The sequence below is a fragment of the Zonotrichia albicollis genome, chromosome 4 (assembly GCF_047830755.1).
Source record: "Zonotrichia albicollis isolate bZonAlb1 chromosome 4, bZonAlb1.hap1, whole genome shotgun sequence".
In the NCBI taxonomy this organism is placed as follows: domain Eukaryota; kingdom Metazoa; phylum Chordata; class Aves; order Passeriformes; family Passerellidae; genus Zonotrichia; species Zonotrichia albicollis.
In genome coordinates, this window is record NC_133822.1 from 44,794,669 (window position 1) to 44,817,184 (window position 22,516).

The window sequence follows — 22,516 nt, forward strand, 5'->3', positions numbered from 1 at the left end:
GAAATTTGCAGCAGTATTCATAGTCATGCATAACTCCCTTCAGTTATTCACCCTGTCCTTCTTAATGCTACAGATCTCAAACACTTCTCTCACTGCTGCTAAGTAGATCATACCTTTGTTGAGGGTTTTTTCCATGCTATGAATAGTTGTGGAACTAATGTAAGGCAGCACTACAAAATATTTTGTGATATTATATACAAATATGCATGGAATTGTTAATAAACGAGCAAGTGAAGACAATATTTCCTAGAAATCATTAGAGCTGAATGAAAAATAGAAGCTCATGTTAACTTCATGGTTAGAATAGACATTGAGTACGTCAGGAAATATATAGTCCTTATGTGCAATTCAGGAGGAACAAAAGGTAGAAAAAATATTGTGTTACTTGTGCCTTTCTGTAGTTCTGTTTGCCTTCTAATATCTATCTGAACATGTTTGTTGTCCTGCAGACATTTTTCCTATTTTGCTTTAAACTTTGGGTTCAACTTTTAAAATGTGCGTTTAGAAAGAAGAAAGAAGCAACTTCTCCAAACCCAGTTTTTGGTCAGTGTTGTAAGAAAAGTGTCCAGTTGATTTTCACAGTGGAAAGCAGCTACCAGATGATACTGTTTTAGCTAAGAAGCAAAAACCCACTGTTTCTCTTGAGATTAATGGCAGAAAAGTATATTTAATATTCTTGCAAACAAAATCAGCCTATTTGTGTCAGCTTGGTCACTATCTTTGAATTCATTAGCAGGTAACTAGAAGAACTTTTATTCAGTAGACTGTTCATGGGGGAAAGTGATTCAATGCCAGTGTGCAAATGTTTTTTAAAAAGCTCTGTATGGGCTGCAGATCTGAAGAGAATGAAGAAAGAATTTGACAGCAAGCAAAAAAGTGGGAAGCAGTTGCTAGGAGACAAAGATGGGTGATATTTTGCACTGACAGCAGTGCTAACATGACATTGACTATGCTACATTTAAAGATAATATGGTTGCATTTAAAAGCCAGAAGAATACCCAGTCATCTGGGTATATGTCGGATACACCCTCTAACATGGAGAGAGCAACTCTTTTCTGCTCTGTCTGTGACATTGCAATCATAAAATCACAAGATAGTTTTGGTTAAAAAGAAATAATTAAAAATCACCCAGTTTGCACCCTCTGCCTTGTTAGGGATATTGTTCACTGGGCCATGTTGCCCTAGGCCCCATCCAGACTGGCCTTGAACACTTCTAGGGATGGGGCATCCACAGCTTCTCTGGGCAACCTGTTCCAGTGTCTCACCACCTTCATAGTAAAAAATGTCTTCCTAATATAAAATTTAAATCTGTCCTCTTTCAGTTTAAATCCCTTCCACCTTGTCCTGTCATTACCTACCTTTATAAAAAGTCCTTCTCCAGCTCTCTTGTAAGCCCCTTTAGAAACTGGAAGGTGCTGTAAGTTCTCCCAAGAACCTTCTATTCTCCCGGTATTTGTCCTTTAAAAATGTTTATGATAGCATTTCTGTTAGATCACTTGACATCTGATTAGTCTTACTTTGTGAAACCTTTTTAATAAAGCTCTATCATGTGCCCAAGAAAATGGAAATATGTTGAAGAATCATGTGAAATTTAAGCAGAGTAACTTCTGAAGTGATACACATGATCTCAGTAAGATAATTCTTATTAGCTATAGTTATTCACTTACTGTCACTTCCAGAAAATAGAAAACAGTATGCCAATCACTAATTGGCATTCAGCATATGAAAAAAAAAAAAAAACCAAACAAAAATGGTCAGATAAAAATAGTTTGCATTTGTTCCAGTTCCTTTTTGTTTAACAAGATGGTGACCCAGAACAGCAACCTTTCCTGCATCTCTCAGAAATGAGGATGGTTCTGTTTGGGATTTTTGTTTTTTTTTTTTTTTTTTTGCTGTAAACATAAATTTGAATATGGAATCCAATTTAAAATGCTTTGCAATACATTTGTGTATGACTGAGAAAGAAATGTAAAATGAGAAATAATGTTACAGCTTTTGGGTTAGAAACCAGAGCAGATTTCCCCTTCAGATCAGAGCGCTGATAACTCTATTTTTTTACTAATAGAATCAAAGATTTCCCTCATTTTTAACAGCTGTTATTTATGTTTGAAAATGAAGAATTAGTTGCCTTTCCAATGTCACTATGGCAAATGTGAATCTGAATTTGTTGTTCACTGGTCAGATGAAAGGGAAAAAGGCTTTCTGTGCCAAGGCAGAGTTGTTTTCAGTTCCTTTAGCAACTGTTAGATTCAGAGAACAAGTAGGAGCCATCCAACTGCAATTTTGGTTAGGTCATTATAACAAAAAAGCAGTGTATTAACTGTGTACCTGGGAGGAAGGCGAGGTAAGAAAAGGTGAGGCAGGACAAAGGAAACAACTTCCAGCTGTTGCTCTGTCTTACACTGGTAATGTTCAATGTTGTTGACAATAGGCCAAGAATGAAATTAATATAATAGCTCGACAGCCAGAATAGAAACACTAATTATCTACCTAGTTTTGCTGAAGTGCCATGTAGAAATTGTGTCTCCAGAGTTGTCTGTTGTTTAGAGGCAGTGTTCTTACAAGCTTTAAAATGGCTGTATAAAACCCACTAGGATTCATTTCCACAGTGCCACAGGATGTAAAGTTTAAGGATAATTCTGATTCCAGCTCCTTGTAGAGCTGTGACATCCTCAGTAATCTGGCCTAGCTGGTTTGCAAATTCTAGCACCATTCAAAGTGAATGTCAGTGTTAGACATATTATAATGTAATTTTTTAACTACATTTTCCATTATAAAACACTTGGGCTTGAATACATGGAGGTTTCAGAAGAAAATTCAATTAAAGTTGCCAACTTATTGTATTTCCTTTTGACTTTTAACAACTGCCTGCTTGTGAATTTTCTCTCAATCATTTTGTCCCAATGCAGCATTTACAGCCAAAGGGATTGAAGCCAGAAATATGATTGTAATTTTTTCATGTTTTTCTTTTTAACTTGTCTGAGTTTTTTGTTAAGAAGTTGCTATATACCGTCTCCCATTGTGGAGAAGTTGAAATCAGGCCTCTTGAACACAGGTCTACACCTCTCACTAGTTGTTTCAATAAGCTATGTAAAGAGGAACAAAAGCCTCAAAGTACTGCATAAAAACTACATTTGCATTTTTTAGAAAGGTGAATAGTTTTATTTTTAAGTGTTCATTTCCTGAATATGTATTTCAACTTTAGATTTAGTTTTAAAGTCAAGTGAATGTGCTCTGTTAGTCTTGCTAACTAATTTTCATCTATTAAGTCTAATCCATTCTTGAAATATAGGGATCCATTTGCAAAATCTTATTCTATCTGTAGTAAATGAAAATGAAGTGTGTAAGGAAAGGTAATATTTATTAGACTAAGAGCTATCGCTGGAAAAAATATGAAAGTGTTAGGACATATAGAACTCTTTCAGGGATCTCCTGTATTTGTCAAGGATGAAAATGTGTCATGTTTCTTTGTACATGAAAGACAGATTTTGTTTTGCTTTATTTTCCAGCTACATCTCTTGGTCTAATAGAGTATGCTGCCTTACCCACCAAACATTGCTGATGGCCTTAAACATCTGTGCATCAGCAGCTGGAGCAGCATTGCTGCGGGGTAGATGGAACATGCAAAGAAGTATGCCTTGGGGGTTGACTGGTTAGCCAGGTTACAAACTCGTTTATTGTAAGGTGCCTAACGAAGTTCTGTGGATTAGGATCATCACAGGGTCCCTTAACAGTCGGGAAAGTCACACACAGCACTGGAGGTCACTCCAGGTCAGATTTGCCTTTGGTTGTAGTGGGAGACTGCAGCTACATTGCTGGCTTAGGTTATGTGAGCTACACCAGCTGACCTCAAATCAGCTGTGATTGTGTCTTCAGACACGTTTACTAGTAATTTAATATTATCTATTAATAATCAATAATGAGCAATAATTAAAATACTGGTAATAATAATAATTGAGATCATAATCATACTTGGAACAGAATAGGTTATTTATGAAACTGGTGCAAACACAGAGGAATTTCCTGCTTATGAGAGTGTACATTGTTTATGACTTTTTGCAAAACTGAAACAAATGCATGATGATATAAAAGATCTCTAGTATATGGGCCTGAAGGCAATGCTACAAGTTATTTTTCAATGAATTTATTACATTCAGTTACTATAAACAGATTACTTATCTTCCATGGAGTGAACTTAAAACATCTGAAAATGGGTTTTTTTCTTTATCCTTTGTAAAAGATGTTTGTGAAAGTTTTATTTTTATGCCTAATGTGGTCTTAAAATATTTTCATTTGCTGTGTATTCCATAAAATTACAGGCAGACTGTGGAACAGCAGTGGGGCATTTAAAGTTTGACACCTATTTTAATGGGTTAAGTTTTCCTGTAGTTAGGTTTAAATGTTTACTACACAGTATGTCTCATGAAAGGGTGCAACACACATGCCTGCAAATGGAGTGGCAGGGCATACAGTAGAGCATATGGCAGATTATATAATCTTTAAAGACTAATAGAAATTACGTTACTGCACATATTTTGATTTTTCTTCTAGGTAAGGGAACGACTGAGGGTTTCTTTAGAAAGAGTCTCTGCACTGGAAGAAGAACTAGCTGCTGCTAACCAGGAGGTAACATAAAACACTTTCTCCCCTTTTGAGATTAAATTTCTAATACTCTGTCCCATGTGTTCCCTGTCACTTTCTTCAAAACTGTTAGAAAAATCCCACAATAATACAAACAAACAGAACCAAAATGAAACAAACCTAAAGAAAAATTACATTGTGAGTAATCTTCTCAGTGAGGCTTGTTTAAGGTGGTTGTAAGATTAATACAACCTTCTGTTTACTGATTTATTTCCTCTTCCTCTTCCCTTGTGAGCAAGCCAAAATCCAAGCGCTAGTAACAGATTCCCAAATTTCTTATTGGACTTGAAAAAGGAGCGAACCAACAAAAATGTCAGATACTATAAAGAATTCAATAACCTGAATTTCCATTTCACTATAAAATTAATTAAAACACACACAGATGTAGATATACTCATTATATAAATGTTAGCATTGTAGTATTAAGGGAGGATTATGGATGACTGTGAAATGTAGCTTTGTCTCTTCCCTTTTAACTGCAGTGTATCATGGTGTACTCTGGTGCCATGTAACTATTGTGAACTTGGACAAGAGAGATGTTTTTCCTGCTGAAGACTGTTCTCTTTTGTTTGAAAGGGTGAACAGCAAACCTGTTTGTATCGAACAGCTGTATACTACACACATAGAGAAAGTTCTCACCCTAGAGAGATGATTTTGAGGCCAGATAATATAAAAAATGGAGTCTTCTGGTGACTTTACCATTCCCCTCATGTTCTGAACCTACCTGACATATGCTTTTAACACTGTTAAAAATGAGCCAGATAAGCAAGTGAAATTAAAACTGTTTTAGGTTATGGCCTTTTTATGGTGTCATTTTATTCAGGATTAAGACAGCAATTGAAAGAAGCCACAGACAAACTCAAATGCTACCTAACAGTTCTTGAAAAGTGGAATACTCATAATTCAGAATAATGTGTGATAGAGACTCCTAAAGGATTTTTTAACTAATTTAAACTGGATAAGGTAGTTTCTTAAAGTTACTTCTTAAAAGCAGGATCTTCAATTAAGATATTAGTACTTCTTTTTTATAAAGTATGATAAACTATAAACCTATTAATATGGTATTTTGATTCATCCCTTTTCTCTCTAAATTAACTGCACTTTATCTGTTAAAAATTAAGATTCTTGTTTCAGAAGGATCCAGAAAAGTTGTGTTCAAATAATATAGTTACTATGTTGTGTATTCTGTTACTTTCACTAGCATTTATTAAATATCAAGCAGTCCCTTTCGTCAGTCAAGCCAACTGAGATGCATCTCGCTCCTCCAATCCCTCCTGCTCATCATCCAATTAAATCCAAGTTCACTTCACTGGGCATAAAACCTGGTCTTTAGAGAATTGCCTGGCTATTTGGAATTTTTAAAATTTAATGAAACTCTTTAACAGTAAGGAATAAAAGCATGCACAATGAAATTACATTGAATAGGACTTCTATGGCTTTTCCTGCCCCAAATCCTTAGAAATGTTGAACAATGTTTGTGTCTTCATGCCACTGAAGACATTTAGAAGGACACTGAATCAGTCAAGCATAACATGACCACTAACACAATCTGAATATTGTTATTCCAGTTTCCTATGAGGGACTGTTAAAGCTGACATTCAATTAAAAAATAATGAAAAAAGAGTGAGATGGGAAGAGATGTGGAAGAGAACAAGTGGATTATTTTCAAACAGTTATGTATTTAAACAAGAGTTCAGATAATTTTCTCACAATTAGTTATTTGAGTAAGACAAAATTAATTGGAGCACTGCAGTATTTAAGTCTAGTTTTATGCTAAATTCCACAGTGAATACACAGGCAATAAAACACTTTAAAAATTTATTGTATTATATATGAAAATAAGTGGGCTAAGTTTCTAGGGGAATTGAATATATGGTTTTCAGTTATTTCTGTAGTCCTGTCTTGGTGTCTGTTTTCCCAGGAGAATTAGTATTTTCTTTCATACCCATTTTCTCATACTTATTCTGAGTGTATACTATATTCAGGACTGTATCTAAACATAAAATGATGACAGTAAATTGGTTCCCTGACTTAACAAATTATGTTTAGGTGTATGAAAAGTAGCAGATAAAAAGTAACAGAAATGTATATGTTAATATCTTTCCTCTTCTTGAAAGCTTGTGGTTGTGGCTCTGATGCAGCAACGGTGAGAAACTGCAGACAGTCCTGAGCACTTATTGAAAATGTTCTTAAATTAACATAGTCCCAAAAGTGGGAGAGAGCAACTGCAGTTCTCTGTCATTGGGTGGTAACTAAGCTCTCATATAACAGCCTTTGTGGCATATTACATACATAACAAAGGAAGTGAAGTCGTCTGTAACTGGCAAAGCTGATTTCAGCTCTAGTTGCTAACAGTCTTGCAAAGCACTTAATATTGGATAGGCAATTGTAACACACCTTGAACTCTAAACCCCAGAGAAGTTGGGGTGGGCATTGGACCTGTAGGGGAACTCAGCTTGTGTAGCTAATGTTTACATGTAGTTACACAAGGGGAATAGAGAAGGGTTTTCATCTTATGAGCTTATATTTTATTAAAGCTTATATTTTATTAAGGAGTGGATTAAAAATTCTTTGAATATATGTTTTCCTAGGGGAAGAAGTTATTTGACTATATATTTTATTTTGCTGCAGCTGGTTAGTGATTGTGGAGGGGGCCATTGTACGTAGCAGCAAACTGAATTGCTGTTAGTGAGTTTTTGTGCAGACAGGGGCAAGATAAACTGCAGTAATAAAATTCCATGTTCATCCTGCTTTTTTTTTTTCATTTCTGCTTACACTCAAAGCCATTCCTAGTTCACAACTGGAGACGTCCTGATCATTGTCTGTTGTAGACAAGATGAATAGAAATACTGTTAATATTTTTTTGAGAAATTTTCCTTCTGTTTTTAAATAAAATTACTGTTAAGCATAGCTACATTTTCTTACCCCTTAGGTGCTTTTAAAATTATGCTGATTCTCATTTTCTTCCATGTAACCTGTGGTCTCCAAATAGTTTTATAGCTGAGGGTTGTAATTTGCAGTTAGATATTAGACAAGTTGCAAGTGGGACATCAAATAACAAAGCTCAGTGGTATAATTGTGTTCTTCTGTGAATATTTTTTAAGAGAAATGTGAAGTTTTTCAGTGAGTGTATGAATATTTGCAAAATTGAACAATGATCTGCTAACCAGCTTCCTTTTTACACGCTGATTTGAGAGGAATGAGTCTCATTGGCAAGAGAAGTGAATTTATCTTCATGATTTTGTCATTCATGATCTTAATGAGAATTAACTTCAATGTTGAAAATACTGACAAGATAACTACTATTGTTCTTCAGCTTTAGAGATACTCTTATTATCATTACAAATGTGAATCTTTTTTAAAAGTATGCTAAACTAAACACATGCAAACAACACAGCAAGGTTAGCCATTAGTGCCATATATTCCCAGGAATCCAAGTGCTAGCAGCTTCCACAGCTCATGACTTCTTAGATTATAGACCATGACCCATAGTGACACTTTTAAATCCATTTCTGCAGTAATGTGCAGTGTTAAATGACAACTGTTGCCATTTCCATTAACAGATCTCCCTGTTACCCTGAGCCTTCAACAAATAGTTAAAAAAACCCAAAACAACCTTTAAAGCTTTTTTCCAAGGCTTTTTTTTGTAAAAATCAAGCATTATCCATAATTAATACAATACTGGAATTTTTTTTTAATGTCTGTGCTTCCTTTGCCCATAAATTTTCTCTTGTTAATTTTAAACAATCATCCATCCCTTGCAACATCTGTATGTGGTAATAAGAATCAAATGATAGGTGGCATTTCAAACACCTATTTTGTTTCCAGTTAATATGCTGGCTTTTCCATCTCTCCTCATTAGCAGAAACTGTGGCATGAAAAATAAAGCTTTACTTACATTCATTACCTCAAAGGAATAAATGGAACTTTAGGAACCCAGAAAACATTGGGACTGCAGAATATAAAATTGCAGAAACTACTGATTTTACTGTATATATCACTATACTACCATATGCTTTTCCTCAGAATTTGTTCCAATTGCCAATGATATTTGCAAATGCCAAATAACATTATACTGCCTCTGTCAACTGACATATAGATTATATTTTAAAACACTCAGGCTTCATTTTAAAGCCTTATTGTTACAATTACTTCTACAAAAGTTTCCTTGAGTTTGAGGCTAAATTTAACTCCTGGAGCTCTCAGAGATCTTGCAGGTGTTTTGGATCATAGTTCACTTCTTCATGTAACTGCATACATTCTCCTGTTTAGGCAATGGGTCGGTTTATTGATTAGGGTACCCAATGCTAATTTTTCAGCATTTATGAAAGCATTCAGAAATTATTTACATGACTGAAAAGAGAGGATGGTTTGAAATTTCTGATTCTTTATGTTCCATACCAGAGACAGCAGAAAAGATCCACTTATTCATGAAAGAACTTCCAAATACCATGCTAATTGCCAAACTTCTGCTCTTCAGCGCAAATCAAGAACACAGTAAAAATGCAGTAAAACTGTTACAGCTGAGAACAGCTTTGGTTCTGACCATGAGGGATGCTGCAGACATGACTATGGTATCGCTACTGCTACTGGAATATTCTGTACTAGTTAATATGTATATGCATTTCAAAGTGAAGTCTTAGCTAAATGTGACTTGTCCTTTTACCCTTGGTTGCATATGAAAACATATTTCTATGAAATCATATTTGTAGATTTTTCATTTCCAGTTAGGTTAAGGCAATTTTTACAGGGGTTTCTTGGTGGCCTTAGGCTTTCTGTGTAATTACATTTCAAAGTGATTTTTGGAGTAAAAGTGTTGTGAAAGGAATAGTTTCCCAGGAAAAATAGATGTGCATTTCTTGAACACATGATTTATATAAAACTTCATCAATCCACAATTTAGAAATTACTGCTATCAAAACTTAGGATGAAATTGGGTGGAAATCAGGGACTTTTTTTTTTCCTGAAGGCCAGGCTGATGACTTGCATCTGTTTCTAGTGACTTGAGGCATACATTTTCTTCCAAAGAATCTGAAACACTCTTTCTCTATAGTACCTTTTTTGATAACATCATACTTTCTCAGAATGGTGCAACTGCAAGCTTGCGACTGCTTTCTGAACTCTCTTCGACATGTTATTTTTTTTATTTTTTTATAAGCTATAGATTTGCAGAGGTCTGACTCTGAAGAGATAGTCTTTGTGCTCTGAACTTTAAATGTCTATGTAAATGTAGCAAAATATATCTTTTCTGCAAAGTTACACATAATTAAAAGTCTTGATTTGAAATGTAATTTTAAATGCTATGTATAATTGCTTTTTAATCTGCCTTTAACCTTAGCCATCTCATTAAATGGTACCTCTGAAAAAAGTTATTGTTGCCCTTAAGTTTCAAATGTGGCAGTGATGCAAAATGATGATTTTTTTGGTGATTATTTCTTATACTAAATGCTTTACAGCATTAATTTATTTCTTTACACATTTCAATTAGTATGTGTGGCATGGCAATTGAATAGGTTGAAAATTAATACAGCAGCACTACAGCCTTCATTGCCTAATTTTTTTAAAAGTGGAAAAGAACTAAGCACAAGAAATAGTCAGCTAAGTTGTCATAACAATTTCATTTTATGTCCTCAATTTATTCTAATCTGAGTTCTCAAAGAAAAAAAAACCACCAAAATCCTTTGTGAATATTGAGAGCAACAGGATTGATTTTGCATTGCCTAAACCTTTTTTCATTAATTTCATGTTTCACTAAAATAAAGAGCAGAATAGGTCTAAAATGTAATACATTTTCCTGATAGTAACTGAAGAACAATAATTTATATTGATATATTTGAGGTGAAGCTCACTACTGCGTTTGCAAGAGTGGTTTCTTAGTACAACTTCCATAAACTTCTACCACAGAGGCTGTTTATGTGTTTACCACAGTGTAGTGTGTGCAATGCAGAAATTATATATTAAATATGTTCTCCTAATTTGGTCTTCTTCAGTGAAATGGTTTTGCAGAGCAGAAATGTGCTGCTGCCCAAATGTCTTAGGGTGTTTTCAAAAGCCATCCTGAAATGCTGTGTTCTCTTTCCTCTCCATTTAGCATGTGGCCACCTGTAAACAAATCCTAAAATACCAATGTCATGTTCTCACTTTGCGCTGTCATTTTGTCTAAGTTGAATGTCTCCTGTGTGTTCTTTAGAAGATACCAGTTTGTAAGAAGGGATTTGTGGTCTGTGCTCACATGTTTATGGAGCACTTAAGGAAATATGTAGCTGAAGACTGAAGGCTTTATTCCTTCACAAAGACAGTGTGATTAATAGTTTTAACAAAATATTTGATATTGAATGTTTGCTAGCTCGTATATATTTCTTTCTGTATATTTTTATATTCTTTAGAATCTTGTGTCATAAAGACACTTGTTTTTTCTGGTTCTATTTTCTAAATATTCTAAGATCCCAAGTATGAATGTATTCAGCTGCTTCAGTTTTACTGCTGCTAAGGAAGGATTCAGAGCCTTGCACTGAAATGAAAAATTCTGGCTACTAAAGATCTCCACTGCAATTTCAATTTTTTTCTCAGAATTTTGTGTCGTGGCTAACTAGTTCTTCTTCATTTTATTTACTTGTAAAATTCTTTGTGGGATTTTTTACATAAAGATTTGTGACTACAGTAAATCCCAGTGTCACAGATTTATCATTAAAGGGTAGAGTTTTTTTTCTGCTTATTTTAAAAATACTCAGATTGCTTGCAGCCTCTCAATGTTTTGCTATGACACATCCCTGGGTAGCAACAAGAGCGTACAGACTTTGCTCTTTAACTATTGTAAGCTGTTATTTGCATTAAAGGAGAAGAGAAATTTAAGTTTAGTAAAATAATGCTTAAGGGAGCATGGTAAAAGGTAAAAAAGCAATGTCAGGCTGTGACTTGCTACTTCCTCATTCTTTACTCTTCTCCCAAAACCTGCTGTGCAGCTGAGCAGCAATTGTTTAAATATACATTAAAAGATCAGTGAGAGCAATGTTTGAAATATTTTTTTGCAAATCTCTTCAAATCTACTTCATTTTTATGTCTGACAGAAATATTTGATTTAATGAAACCTTGATCCCCCATTATTAGAAACTAGGGTGATTTAATGCCTTGTATTACTGAATAAATGATGACTGGAGATTAAAAATTCCCCATTTCCTTTAGACCTTGAAGCACAAATTTTCCATAAAATTAGCAACTTTATCAAAATGAGCATAAACCTATTCTAGTATATTCTTTTGTCTGTCTATGTTTTAAAAGCATTTGTTTTATAGATTGCTCATTGTGAAAACAAATTAGGTACTACTACTGGAATGAAAAAATAAGAAATCTAACTACAAATTCTATTACAAATACTCATAGTATTCTTCTGTTTAAATTTTATATTCTAATTTTTTTAATACTTGTGGCCTAAGTCTTCAGACTTTTGCCTCTGAGGAGATTGTATTTTTCTATGCATTAAAAAATATGGCCGAATCTTAATTGCAAGTTAGATTGCTGCAGAAATATAAATATACAGTTGTTTATTTAGTTGCAATATATTCAGTCTTCCATACTGAAGTGCTTGTATTGCATGTTTTTACTGTGATTATTACAGCATTACAATACTCCCAACAGAGCTCCAGTAAAGGAACAGGATGCCATTTTGTGGGGAAAAAAAATACTGAAATGTGGTTCCTGTTCCATAGCCCTTAAGAGCATAAATTTGTCCCATGGTGTCCATAGCTCCTCCAGCTGTTGACTGGACACATTACTGTAAAGCTCAGGCACACAGTGACCTGTGCAATAGATGTGGCAAGCAACAATTACTCTTTTTATTACCACAGGAGCTCAGTAAAGCATCTCAGAGGATTCAGGCTCTTCTGATGCTCTGAATATTCTTGCTGCTCAAAGCATAGAGTTTAGTTTGGCTGGGATAAACTGGTTAGCTGTTTCTACAGCAGAAGAAGTAGGGTGCAATACAGAAGTTAATAGGTTCATAAGTATTGATAGATGGACTTGGCTAAATTGCATAACTTGATTTTTGACAGGTTATGGCTGTAGTGGCGTCTGTTAAGGTGCACATTCTGTCACACAATCATTGTTCTGAGACCCTGCACAAATCCTGGTACACTGTCTGAATCCTGTCCCACTGCCTGTGCTGTAACCCATGCTTGGGAGTTAAATGCTGGGTACCTGTCCCCTCAGCCCAGCTCCATGCCTGGTTTCCTAATGGAGGAGAGGCTGTGGCTGTAGGCAGGAAGGAGGTGACTGTGCTGTCCATGAGGTCCTGCAGCTAAATAACCATAGGACACAGTATTCATCATCAAATAACACAACCACTCTGCAATAAATCTGCGGTATGGACAGTTTTATGGATCTCATGAGGTTGAGTTATTTGAGTTATTTTGGGGGTCGGTACAGTGTTTCATATTAATCAGTAAAGAGGGATCACAGAGCACACCTGACATTTTTGCACAACAGCAAACAAATATATCAATATATGACAGAGCTCTGTGAAGGTGAAGAAGATGCCTCAGAGATTGATAAATAGATCTCCTCTACTTCATTCTAGGGAACTACAAAATAGAAAAACTCTGAGTTTGCAGTGCAGATTTTGTGGGTTTCTAATTTATCACACATTCCTCACTCAAAGCAGAAAAAAGGTAGAAAGAGGAAATGGTATGGCAGCCAAAGAAATTCAAGCTGAGAGAACACAGGGATCACACAAGCCAGATGTGTGGTTGAGCATATTTCACAATCATTTGCCAACACACCTGAAAACTCCAGGAGATTAATGAAATTGGAAGGTTACTTGTATATGGTTAGTTTAGGATTGTTCATAGTCAGCATGAGATTAGACACCAGGATAATTTCAGTTTGGATTTAATGTCATCTGTTTGGCAATCTGTTTAGGGAGCTTAACAAACCAATGGAATGCAACTCTCACCAGAGCTGATTTCATAAGGTCTAGTTAGCAAATGCCTTATTTTCAACCTATCAAATTCCTAAAGCAAAGAACATAGTGCTTGGTTAAAGGGGTGCTCAGCTGACATGCTTTGTAGGGGTCACTATTACAGATTCAAAGTATATCCATGAAAATTTTAATGTCTAATGTTTAATTTGCTCACAGTATTCACAGAGTGCCTTTCAGGGGACATCAAAAAGAATATATCATTTCTCTTTGATCTGTTATTTTGGGAATCATAAACTTTGAAATGGATGCTATTTCATCCGGCACTGGAGGTATGAATTCAGATTTCAGAACATAGCTGGTTATCTTTCTGTCTGTGTCAGCTTTTTGGGTCATTTGACATTTGTCATATGACATTTGTCTAACGAGACGTTCAAGCAGACAAAGATAGTTTCGTTGCAAGAATTAGACTTGCAATATAGGACAGAAAGACAAAATGATTCTTTACTGTTAATTATCTTTTTGCAGATGCATCTTGATGAAAATTCAACACACATACCCATTATCCTTTGTTTTTAATCTGCTGGAATAATGTAGTGTTTTCAGCACTTGCTCAATGTGCTTCTTTGGAACGATTATTCAATTTTCTGTAAATTTGTTAAATATTAGATGATTTGTTAAGATCATCTACTAACTCTCAGACCAGGTTTTAAGTATTATAACAAGATCATAGTATCTTTTATGCTTATTACTCTCCATAATAATTTTTAATGTATGGATAGGCCTCACACGCTGAATTTGTATAAAATATTTAAATTGATGACATGAGTCAATAAATAAAATCAACTTTAGGCTTCACTAGGTTCATATTTATTAATCAATATTCCCATTAACAAATGAACCAGAAAATGTATCATTTGTGTTTTCCTATTGGATCATCTCAACCCTACAGCGCGCCTGCAGCTCTAAGGGTACTCTGCAGAGCCATAACTTGATTAACTAGAAAGATTTACAAACAAGGAGCCAACATATGCCTGTAAAAGAAATAAATATAGAAATAATTTTACTTGGAATTCAAAAATGTAAAAAATTTTGTTTGATTAGGAAATGTCAACATTAGTAAATGATTAAATAATCTTCATTAATACTAATGTGGACCATCAGTGTAGAGGTGAAATTATTATAAGAGGAGCTGTAGAGGATTTAACTTGGTTCAATCCATAGAAAATGAACCTGCTTGCTTAACTTGGCACCTGGAGAGTGTGATTTAGGATTAAAAATTTAAACATGTAGAATATGTGGTTACGTACAAAAAGAAGTAAAAACTAAGAAAACATATGTATCATTCCTCTGCATTAGAAAAGGCTGCCATATTTGATTACATTCTGCAATAATTCTAGGATAAAAACATTGTTTTAGAAATTCCAGATACTAGGAATTTGCTTTGTAATTAAAAGATAGATAAAATTTGTATCAGAGAAGCCCATATCCTTGATCTTCTCTGGAAGAACCTGGGGAAAAAATTACTACCAGTAGGAATGTTATTGAAATGTATTGAGATGTTGACTAAAATTAAATGGGTACATTTGGTTTTAAGACTTGACATACAGACTGTTACTCTTCTGAGATTCAATTTCAACAGAATGGGAATGAAACTTAAGTTGGGATTTCTTCAGTTTGTACAGGCAGATCATGGCTTTGATATTGTTTAATTGTAGTTCTAGGATAAGGTTCATTTCCTGTCTGGGTATTTCTCATATCCTATTTATCTGTTGTATATTTTCATGTTTTCTACAATCAGTAGCAGAGATTGTGATTTTAATACAGATACCCTGTATAGGAAAATGTGATAAAACTGGATATACATGCAGAATAGTGGTTTTCATAACAGACATGTCCAGTCAAAATAAACCTAAACAATCTCAAATCTCTAGGTGACAACACGCAGACAAAGAATACAAAAATTTAATTTGGGGAAGACTGGTTTTACTCATGGGGACATATATTGGTGTAACCAAAAGAGGAGAACAGATTGCAGTGCAAATAGCTAAACACACTCTTTTTTAAACTGAACAGTGTTTTTCAGACTGAATTACATACATTAAACAGGGGTTTTATTTTATTTGAAATTAAATTAATGTTATTTTAAATTCATTTTATTTTAAATTAAATACTATATGTACTAAGAGCAACTACATAAAGTCTTAGAGGTAAAAATATCTGTGTATATATTTATATAAATATTAAGTATATACATGCATATTACATATACGTGTTTCAATAACTTGTATATTTTTGAAAAGAATAAACATTATAGCGTCTCTCCCAAATCCATCCTTAGCTCTGACAAGCTGGAAATTAGACCCTACCAATGAACTCTGGAGATTTTGAATACTAGTTTTTGTTAGAGTAACAATGAAAGAATAAGGGTTTTGCTACTATTTTGTTGAGCTTGGTAAGAAAAAAAAGAAAAGCAAGAGAAATTAGTCAGCAGGTGTGAAACACACAATATAATTCAACCATGTAATTGATATTTTTTACTGTTTTTCTATTGTGCTAGTGTCTGTAAAAGACATTTCTTTCTCTATGTTGTATTTCGTACAAATTTTATGACAAATTAAAAGTAGTACATTTTTGTTTACTTCGATAAGAGTTTCTACAGAAAACATACTTAAATGCACTTGGTAATCTGTGAAAAATCTGACAGGTACTCTTCCTCACAATAGCACCTGCACCATTGCTTTAAATTGCTCCTGTTCTGTTTTCCAAGTGCTGCCACCGAAATAAATGGTGCATGCTCTGGAGTAGGTGTAATAGCACCAGACAGGTATTTACACAGGAACAATTTGGTCCAGAATTCTTAATGAGGCAAAGGAGACTAACAAACCCTACTGCCTTATTACCAGCCTGAAATCTTAGTTTATTACTAATTTCAAAGCACAAAAATGCCTGCTGACCCAGACATTTCGAGTTCAGATGCAGTCAGAGCTCAGTGATGGTGCAGGAGCTGCTGCAGTCGGTCAGTGCCCTGCTGCAGCCAGCTGAGTGCCACAGCTGTGCAGTCAGTGCCCCTGCTGCAGCCAGCTGAGTGCCACAGCTGTGCAGTGCCCTGCTGCAGCCAGCTGAATGCCACAGATGTGCAGTCAGTGCCCTGCTGCAGCCAGCTGAGTGCCACAGCTGTACAATGCCCCTGCTGCAGCCAGCTGAGTGCCACAGCTGTGCAGTCAATGCCCTGCTGCAGCCAGCTGAGTGCCACAGCTGTGCAGTCAGTGCCCCTGCTGCAGCCAGCTGAGTGCCACAGCTGTGCAGTGCCCTGCTGCAGCCAGCTGAGTGCCACAGCTGTGCAGTCAGTGCCCTGCTGCAGCCAGCTGAGTGCCACAGCTGTACAATGCCCCTGCTGCAGCCAGCTGAGTGCCACAGCTGTGCAGTCAATGCCCTGCTGCAGCCAGATGAGTGCCACAGCTGTGCAGTGCCCTGCTGCAGCCAGCTGAGTGCCACAGCTGTGCAATGCCCCTGCTGCAGCCAGCTGAGTGCCACAGCTGTGCAGTGCCCTGCTGCAGCCAGCTGAGTGCCACAGCTGTGCAGTGCTCCTGCTGCAGCCAGCTGAGTGCCACAGCTGTGCAGTGCCCCTGGGCCATCACCAGTGCAGCACCCCTGCCACCAACACCAGTTTCATTGCAAGAATTTGACTTGCAATATAGGACTGCAAGACAAAATGATTCTTTACTGTTAATTATATCTTTGCCAGGGACCCCCAGGGGCGTGTTGATAAAACACTGGTAGCTAGGACCTTGTCAATAGTCACCACAAGCACAGGCCATCAGCAGTAAAGGACCATGGGTTTAGCATTTCCATGTTTTCCATTTAAAATCAGCAATCTACAGCAGACTCAGAGCATTTGCAGTCATTTTTGCTTGTTGTCATTCATTATGTGTGCTTCAGCAATGTGAAAGCAGGGTCTGAATGGGCTTTCCACCATACAAGCAGGATTGCAGAGAGCAGTGCCAATGTCAAGATTGTAAGAATAAAATAATCAAGACATACCAGAAGCTGCAGAAACAAGAGGTTTTAGCTGTCTTTGACAGAATTTGGAGCATAGGAGATAAAGAGTTAAGCTGTAAAAGATGTGTAACTGAAGGCTGGAGCTCGGTGTGCTACCTACCCACAAACATACAAGATTTGTTTTCATTACTGTCTAACTTTCTACTATTTTCTGATCTCCAAGGCTCCCTCATAAGGATGATTTCACCATAATTATTATTTCTCCATAACAATGAAAGCTAAACAGCAATATTAACAGAAGATCAGAAATCTCTAAAAGGGAAAATTAATTATGTAAATATGTTGAAGATGTGTATTACTCATAACTCACAAAGTTTTTTTATTTTAATAAAGGAGTGTTTTTCTTGATATGTTAGGACAGGTATTAGAGGACTCAATTGTGTATAGTTTCTAGAAAGCTCACCCCTAAATAGCAATAAAGTACATTGAAATTCCAGGCAAATAGAAAATAAACCTAGCTGAGTGGTTGTCAGTCTTTAGTTTAAAAGTGTTTCAGTTAAAAGGGTTTTTTGTGCTAAAAAAGCACCCAAAAAAGCTTGAAAAATTGACTGATTCTTTTTGATTTATGTCATTGAATGGAGGAGAAGACAAAGTGCTAATTTTAAAGAAAATAAATAATTATTTTTTTCCCTAAAGTGAGCCCAAAGTGCATTGTTAGGGCTGATGATTTCATTCCCTGCCTCCCAAACTTATTTTTTTTCAGTTTGAAAATAATTTTTTCTTTCATTTTGTTCCCTTGAAGTATAGCTAATGTTAATTACAATGCTGTATGTTCCATAGTTATATTAACTCCTAGCTATTTTGAAAATAGACCCCAAAATCTTTATTTGCTCTTTTAAACAGCTTTTCAAAAGCTTAAAATAATTTCATTGCTTTTATAGAATCTCAGAATCACAGAAAGGTTTGAGTTGGAAGATTTGAGTTGGAAGGGACCTTGTAGTTCCAAGTCCCCTGCCACAGGCAGGAATGCCTTCTACTGCACCAGGTCACTCAGAGCCTCATCCAAACTTGGCCTCCAGGGATGGAGAGGCCACAGTCTCTCTGGGCAAACTGTTCATAAAGTGATGAGGCACCAGTAGCTTATAAGAAGTAAAGAATTTCTGCCTAGGATCTAAGCTAAACCTGCCCTCCTTCAGTTTAAGGGCATCCTTCTTTGTCTTATCACTGTGTAGAAAAGTATATTAAGTATTCCTAGAACACGTAATTGCCTGAAAACTGAATCTGTAATGAGGTAAAAAATGGACATTCAAACAAATTTTAGCAGCAGAGGTACCTGGTCATTTAGGGTTTTGTATGTTTAGAAATGGATTCTGATCTCGGACCTATCAAATAATTTTAAATTAATTAATTTGCAATACACCCAAAGTAAACATGTAGAGTAGTGCTTTTCCTGCCTCATTTTGTGTCTGATGAGGGACTTCTTCAGATCAGTACTGGCTTATGTATTCATCTTCTGTTCTGTGCTGTATTTTAATATTTGAAATCAGTATTCCCTTAACACCTGAATTCATGCTATTAAATGTACAGGCATGATATGTAGATTTGGCCATTTATGGAAATGAAGATGAGTTCAAGTCTTGAGTCGGAATTGATGAATCCTAACCTCATTTAAAAAAAACATGATTCAATGGTGTCCGTAGATAATGGACACAAATTCTGCTAATTTAGAGGGAATTTATATAGATATTATAGTGGAGGTATTTACCAAAATTTAAGAATCAAAAAGCTGGGCTTTAGGACCATTGAAATTATTTATTAGTTGAGACAGAAAGGCAGAATTTGTGTAAGCTTATGTTCAGAATTGTTATGACAGAGTAGGGCTTTTGAAACTGTGCCATTTGTTCTGAAGTACCTTTGACATCTGGAAGATAGAATCAAAATCAATAGAAATTCTTTAAGGTTTTGATGTGCCTTGTGAGTCATAAAACCAACATGCAAAAGCCAGAAGAATGTTGAAGATCAATATGCCTGTCACAAAAGAATAAGCTGAAGGAATATTTTTAGGTTAAGGGGTGTTTTCATGGACTTAAGCTACGAAAGTTAGAAAGGTCCAAATAGAAAAGTAACACTACATTTTATTCTTAAACTGACAATGATTGCTTCATTTCTCTCAATCAAAAAAAAAAAAAAAAAGAACTTTTCAGTTCTGCTGAATAAGCTTGGCAAGGAAAGCAGAGAGCCAAATGTAGACTTTCTTTAGACTCAACTGGGGAAAAACTTGAAATTTTGCTCTTGATTAGACTCACAATGAAAGGTGCTACTGTGGCCCAGATCAAGTGGGCTAAATAGGAAAATAATGTTTGTGATTGTAGAAATAGAATATAATCATTTGAGATCCACAAGCAGAAGCTGATAAGGACAAAAATGTGATGTATTTGATCATATTTTATTCCCTTGGAATTTGGACTTCAGTGTTGATTGTTCCATTTTGGGTAGAACAATCGTAAATAGATTAATGATATTTATCCACATTTATTTTCTATTAATCTGTCTTGGGGCATGGGAGTGGGAGGGGGGTATTTTGATTTGTTTTCAGCAGCTATGATGCCATCCTAAAGAATCCTTTTACTTTCTAAAACCAAGAACATAGCATTGAAACCATTAGGAATTTAACGTTAGAGGTCAGGTAGTATGGAGGTACTTGGAAGGCTGTCTATGGACATGTTTTGTCATAGATCTTTTTAGCTGGATGTCATAAACATAAAAACATCAGCAGAACAGACAGGCATTTCTCAGAAATAATATTACAAAATTTTACCTGCATTGAAAAATCATTTGCTTACCTAGATCTCTGCTATTATTGCTGTGTGCTATTGTAATTATCATTAGAATATAAGCGTTTTGGAGTCTATCTAGGAAAAATTTAGTCATCTGTGTCTTCACCCAGATCATCAACCTGTCTTACATGTTTTGGCAACCTGTTTAAAAGGTTACACAAATGGTTCAGTGATTAAATGAGCACATTTGCAAAAAAATTGCACATTATTGAAAGTTAAATCAGTAAAAAATAATAAAAAGGAGTATGATAGCAATTTTAACTTTTTCTTCAACAAAGTAAAAAGCAAAAATTTATCTTTGCTTTTAAGACACTGAAGAATTTCCATGCTTCCTTAGGAGCACTTATTTTGCCTTAATATATTCATTAAATCAAGAATAGAACAAGTATGAAAACAATTTAGCTGTGTGGTTCTTCACAGTTTAGATCTGTTATGTGACTATGCAAGAGCTGAAACTTCTGCAATGTGCCAGACTTCGAACTCTTTGTTGTTCCTGTAAATATTTGCTGTGCATTCATTACAGTAATAAAGTCATTGAAACCGTAATATTTAACAATGATGGATTTTTGGCAAAGTGTTTGTTCCCAAGCGTTAAAAAACAAAGAAAATCCCTCCAAATAATGATACCCAATATTGTATTATTTCATTTGCCTGTCATCTAAAAGGGAAATTGATTTTTTTTCTTATTTATTTACTTACTTTGAAAGTGGTGATACCTAAGGACCTATGGAAGCTAAGAAAAATTAAACTCTTTCAAATACATTATAAAATGACAGTGTTTTGCAGTAGTGTTTAAAGAGTATCTTAATCAGCTAAAGGGCTGTTAAGGATTTGTGTAGATACAGGTGATAATTCAAAATGAGGGCATAGTGATGGCTGCTTTTTAATGGATCAACAAAAGATCATCATATGAAAAAGCCAGCTATATTGATGCCTGTCAGTTAATATATCCTATGATTTTACATTTTTTAATATTATGTGTAGTTGCTCTACATCAATCAAAATTTTATAATATCTCTGTTGAAGTATCTCAGTCTACCTGAAAGTATCTTTTAGCACTAATTGATGGCTAATTTTGTTTGGTGGAAGCCACAGTTTCAGTAGTTTTGATTTGAGAACTATTTGAATTATAAAGAAAAATGAGTGAAGCTATTCAAAAGACAAAGCACAAATATTGAATTACTGATTGTGTAAAAAGCAAGACTATGCTAATGAGATTACACCAGTCCTTTTTCTGTTACCTGAGTCAGATGTAATTCTCTTATTTAAGCAAAGTGTTTTAAAGTTCAGTGTATTTGTACAACCCCCAAAGACACAGATTGTCTCAGACAGTTTTAATTCCCACTTTTGTAGTTTCCTGTAATTGCTTGGATTAAATGTTGCCTTCAAGTCTTGGTCTTGGCACTGAAATCAGGGGGAGTATATGACTTCTACAGGGGCTGTAACTTGGAATTTTTAGTGAGCAGTGAATCAGCCTACTCATCAGAATCTCATATTACAGCAATTTTCAACATTTATATTAAAGAAGACTTGTTTAAAGTGGTGCTCTTACATCTCAAATTTTGGTCAGAGTGATTCAAATAGTCTTTAAAATAAGCATTTAAATATAACTTAAACAGATTTGAAAACAAAAATTTCAAATTGAAATTAAATTATTCACATCAAAGTAAGTTCATCTTTATGTCAATTAGAACTAAATTTAACTTAATTTGATTTAATAAATGTTGCACAAAATCTTGGCTGCTGCACATGGTTACCAGGTAGTACTACCTAGAATTCTCCCTCCTACCCCATGCCTTTGTATTCTAGGACAGGACAGTCTGTTAGGGTGTTTCTGACTCAGGACCTATGCAGACAAAATATAGTGACAGAAGCCTTTAAACTTCCACCAGCTTTCCAAAAATGGCATCCTAACAGTGTTCTATTGTGTTTAATACATAATGTTATCCATCAGGTAAACCGTTTACTGTATGTGCTCATAAAAGCAGAACAATACAGAGATACCTAACTGTGGAATTTAACAAAATTTATTGTTCATATGAACCAGATCTTCCAGCTTGTTGTAGTATACAATGTAAAACAAAAACTTAGGACCTAAATCTTTCTATGCTGATTATTGCCTTAG

General features: G+C 35.2%; 1 protein-coding gene across 12 annotated transcripts in view; it reads left to right on the forward strand.

Annotated features, from left to right (window-relative positions):
- PPFIA2 (PTPRF interacting protein alpha 2) overlaps window positions 1-22,516 on the forward strand; it is a 287,577-nt gene that overhangs the window by 189,457 nt on the left and 75,604 nt on the right. For 10 of the 12 annotated variants that reach the window (XM_074539659.1, XM_014271727.3, XM_074539658.1 and 7 more), the window contains one exon: window positions 4,552-4,626. The exons of the other annotated variants lie outside the window; for them this stretch is intronic. In XM_074539659.1, the coding sequence (XP_074395760.1) occupies window positions 4,552-4,626 (75 nt within the window). The remainder of the gene's footprint in view (window positions 1-4,551; window positions 4,627-22,516) is intronic. 12 annotated transcript variants of the gene reach the window in all.